The 4,116-nt window shown below is 67.9% G+C and overlaps 1 protein-coding gene across 1 annotated transcript; it reads left to right on the top strand.

Moving 5' to 3' along the window:
• Positions 1–968: 968 nt before the first annotated feature.
• ASCL2 (achaete-scute family bHLH transcription factor 2) lies at positions 969–3,384 on the top strand. Its single transcript, XM_002821378.4, has 2 exons — positions 969–2,149; positions 2,756–3,384. Exon 1 carries the CDS (start codon positions 1,550–1,552, stop codon positions 2,129–2,131), a length of 582 nt encoding a protein of 193 aa, XP_002821424.1. The 5' UTR covers positions 969–1,549; the 3' UTR covers positions 2,132–2,149; positions 2,756–3,384.
• Positions 3,385–4,116: the final 732 nt, after the last annotated feature.

Below are 4,116 nucleotides of genomic sequence, written 5' to 3'. Positions count from 1 at the left end.
CCCACCATTTCCCCGCATCTCTTAGGGAGAAGCTTTCGACGTCCCACCTCCCCTGGAAGGGTGCTGATCCCAGAGACCTTTCCGCCAATGGCCCAATCTCAGTGCCCTCAGGGGAGAGGTGGGTGCAGAAAAACAGCCTGGGTCACAGAAAGAGGAGCGAGGGCTGTGAGATCCCGGAGGCACCGACGGGAAGCGCGACGGAGAGCAGGAGGGCAGGATGGGGTGGAGGTGGCGGATACTGCAGACGGAGGGAGCCACGGTGGGGGAGGGCGTGGACCTGACCGCGGTCCTGGCACAAGGCGGTCGGGTGCAGACGTCCAGGCCCTCCGGGTTAAGGTGTCGCCCAGAGCCCTCAGGCCCCGGGCGCACGGAAACCACAGGCAGGGTGCGCGTGGAGGGACGGGGAAAGCGGGGCGAGTTGGGGAAGGCGCCCCGGGAACCTGAACCTCCCACCCCGCCTCGGTCTCAAACACTCCTTAAGCCCCGCCCCGCCCCAGGTAAAGCGCAGTCCACCCCCATTCCCAGTAGATTAACGCACAGGTGGGGGCGCGCTCGGGACATAGCTGCGCTAGGGGACAGCGCGCCCAGCCCAGTCGCGGGGGCGAGGAGCAGGGCGGGGCCCAGCAGGCACCCAGCTTTGTTAGCGATGCTCCCCGTGAGCCACGCGCCACGCGTACGCGCTTCCTCAGTGGGGCCGGGCGTGGGGCCGCGCCCTGCGCGATTGGCCAAACGGGTGGCCCACGATTGGCTGAGACCCTGGCCCCCGCCTCCTCGGCCCCAGGAGGGCGGGGCGTGGGTGTGGGCTGCGCGGCGCGTGCTGCCCCCGGGGATCTTGCGCGCCTCCCGGACAGCCGTGTTGTCGCCAGGGCCACGCCTTCCCTCCCACAGCGCGCGCTGCGCGTGCGAAGGTCTGGCGGCTCTTGGGACTTGCGGGGCTTCGCGCGGGGTTAGGGTGGGGGTACGGGAAGGCTCAACCCAGGACCTGCGTACCTTGCTTTGGGGGCGCACTGAGCACCTGCCGGGAGCAGGGGGCGCACCGGGAACCCGCAGATTTCGCCAGTTGGGCGCACCGGGGATCTGTGGACTGCGCCCTGGGGATGGGCTAGGGGGACATGCGCACGCTTTGGGCTTTACAGAATGTGATCGCGCGAGGGGGAGGGCGAAGCGTGGCAGGAGGGCGAGGCGAAGAAAGGAGGGCGAGGCGAAGGAAGGAGGGCGTGAGAAAGGCGACGGCGGCGGCGCGGAGGAGGGTTATCTATACATTTAAAAACGAGCCGCCTGCGCCGCGCCTGCGGAGACCGGGGAGAGTCCGGCCGCACGCGCGGGACACGAGCGTCCCACGCTCCCTGGCGCGTACGGCCTGCCACCACCAGGCCTCCTGTCCCCGGGCTCCAGACGACCTAGGACGCGTGCCCTGGGGAGTTGCCCGGCGGCGCCGTGCCAGAAGCCCCCTTGGGGCGCCACCTTTTTCCCCATCGCCTCCGGTTCCTCTGCCTGCACCTTCCTGCGGCGCGCCGGGACCCGAAGAAGGCGGGTGGATGCAGGCGCGATGGACGGCGGCGCACTGCCCAGGTCCGCGCCCCCTGCGCCGCGCGTCCCTGTCGGCTGCGCTGCCCGGCGGAGACCCGCGTCCCCGGAACTGTTGCGCTGCAGCCGGCGGCGGCGACCGGCCACCGCAGAGACCGGAGGCGGCGCAGCGGCCGTAGCGCGGCGCAATGAGCGCGAGCGCAACCGCGTGAAGCTGGTGAACTTGGGCTTCCAGGCGCTGCGGCAGCACGTGCCGCACGGAGGCGCCAGCAAGAAGCTGAGCAAGGTGGAGACGCTGCGCTCGGCCGTGGAGTACATCCGCGCGCTGCAGCGCCTGCTGGCCGAGCACGACGCCGTGCGCAACGCGCTGGCGGGAGGGCTGAGGCCGCAGGCCGTGCGGCCGTCTGCGCCCCGCGGACCGCCTGGGACCACCCCGGTCGCCGCCTCGCCCTCCCGCGCTTCTTCGTCCCCGGGCCGCGGGGGCAGCTCGGAGCCCGGCTCCCCGCGTTCCGCCTACTCGTCGGACGACAGCGGCTGCGAAGGCGCGCTGAGTCCCGCGGAGCGCGAGCTACTCGACTTCTCCAGCTGGTTAGGGGGCTACTGAGCGCCCTCGACCTATGAGGTAACAGCCGGGAGGCAGGGAGGAGGGAGGGCCGGGGGCCAGGGTGGAGGGACGGGGTGGGCAGGCCCGGCGGGTCGCGCCCCCAGGAGCCCGCGGAGCCGAGCGCCAGGCCCGAGCGATGGCTTCGATTTCGCTCACTCTTCATTTCCCCCAAACTTTTTCAAGCCTGTGCAAGACCGGCGTTTGTTTGTCCGGGATTGCAAAACTTCCCCTCGCGGCTCAGCCGCCGACGAGGGAGGGGTGGACGAGGGGAGGGGAGCGGCCGTCGGGCCGTTGAGGTCTCGAGTGCTGGCGGATCCTGGGGCAGATTGGGGTGCTGGAGGCGGGGTGACTTTGCATTGCAAATCGCGCTCCCGGGCCGGGGCGGCAGAAATGAGTCGGCGGGCGCGGAGCCCTGACTCACCGCGGCTCCGAGCGCCCGCCCCGCCCCCTCCCTGTCTCAGACCGAGTCGCGGCACCCACGGACTCAAGACTCCAAAACCAACCGAGCAAACGAAACTGCCGACTTCGCTTGGGGGAGGTGGGGGCAGGGCCGGCCCGGGCGGGGTCTGCTCCGGGCCCGCGCCCACGTTGACGCGCGTTCAGTTCCCCACCTTCCCCCCGCAGACTCAGCCCCGGAAGCCGAGCGAGCGGCCGGCGCGCTCATCGCCGGGGAGCCCGCCAGGTGGACCGGCCCGCGCTCCGCCCCCAGCGAGCCGGGGACCCACCCACCACCCCCCGCACCGCCGACGCCGCCTCGTTCGTCCGGCCCAGCCTGACCAATGACCCGGTGGAAACGGGCTTGGAGCTGGCCCCATGAGGGCTGGCGGCTTCCTCCGACGCCGCCCCTCCCCACAGCTTCTCGACTGCAGTGGGTCGGGGGGCACCAACACTTGGAGATTTTTCCGGAGGGGAGAGGATTTTCTAAGGGCACAGAGAATCCATTTTCTACACATTAACTTGAGCTGCTAGAGGGACACTGCTGGCAAACGGAGACCTATTTTTGTACAAAGAACCCTTGACCTGGGGCATAATAAAGATGATCTGGACCCCTGCCCCTACTATCTGGAGTTTTCCGTGCTGGCCAAGATCTGGACACGAGCAGCCCCTCAGGGGCGGGGTCCCTGGCGTGAGTCCCCCGTGACAGCCCACCCTGGGGTTGGTTTGTGGGCACTGCTGCTCTGCTAGGGAGAAGCCTGTGTGGGGCACACCTCTTTAAGGGAGCGTGAACTTTATAAATAAATCAGTTCTGTTTACCAGTGGCTCCTATCACCTACACATCCCAGGTGACGGCCAGACTTCTGTGGTCACTACTCCCCAAACCCTGCTGCCTTCTCCGTAGGGTGGGTCTGGGTGAGATCTGGAGTCCAGCCAGGCCGTTGATAGCGGAGCCATCGGACACCTTGTGAGGCTGGGGGCGTCCTCCAGGAGGTGGTGGGCTGGTGGGTTGTCCAGGCAGGGCTACTTGCTGGCTTGGAAGCTGCAGGCTGGGCCTACTGACCCATCCCGAGGGCTGGAGCAAGTGCTGGGTGTGGGGCTAGGCTGAGGTGGTCTGACCAGAGAGCACCGGCTGTGGGGCTGAGGGCATGGGCTCCTGCGAAGGCCACCACGCTCAGATCTCCACCAACGTGGCAGCTGGGCAGCCCAGGGCAAGTGGCTTAACTTGCAAATGGGTTTGACCAGACCCACCTCAGCGGCCTCTGGGAGGAGTTAGTGAGAGGTGCTTTGGGTTTTGCCCGCACTGGGGAGGCCCTACAGGCCTCTGCTCACCTGAATTCTAAGAGCGGCTCTTGAAAGGAACAAGGAAGGCTTGGAAGCTTTGCGCCAGGCTCCCCCCAGCCGGAGAGCTGGCACCAGGATATTACACAGCTATACCTTTGACTCAGGGCCTAGGAGGCTTTGATGTCTCCCTGTACCGAAAGCTGCCTTTTAGTGTCCTGGTGGGGGAGGGGTTGTGGGGCTCCCCCGGTTTCTTTAGGGTGCAGAGG

Source organism: Pongo abelii, chromosome 9 (assembly GCF_028885655.2).
Source record: "Pongo abelii isolate AG06213 chromosome 9, NHGRI_mPonAbe1-v2.0_pri, whole genome shotgun sequence".
Classification (NCBI taxonomy): Eukaryota; Metazoa; Chordata; class Mammalia; order Primates; family Hominidae; genus Pongo; species Pongo abelii.
Note: the sequence above shows the minus strand (reverse complement) of the source record. Positions and strands in the feature narration are given on the sequence as shown.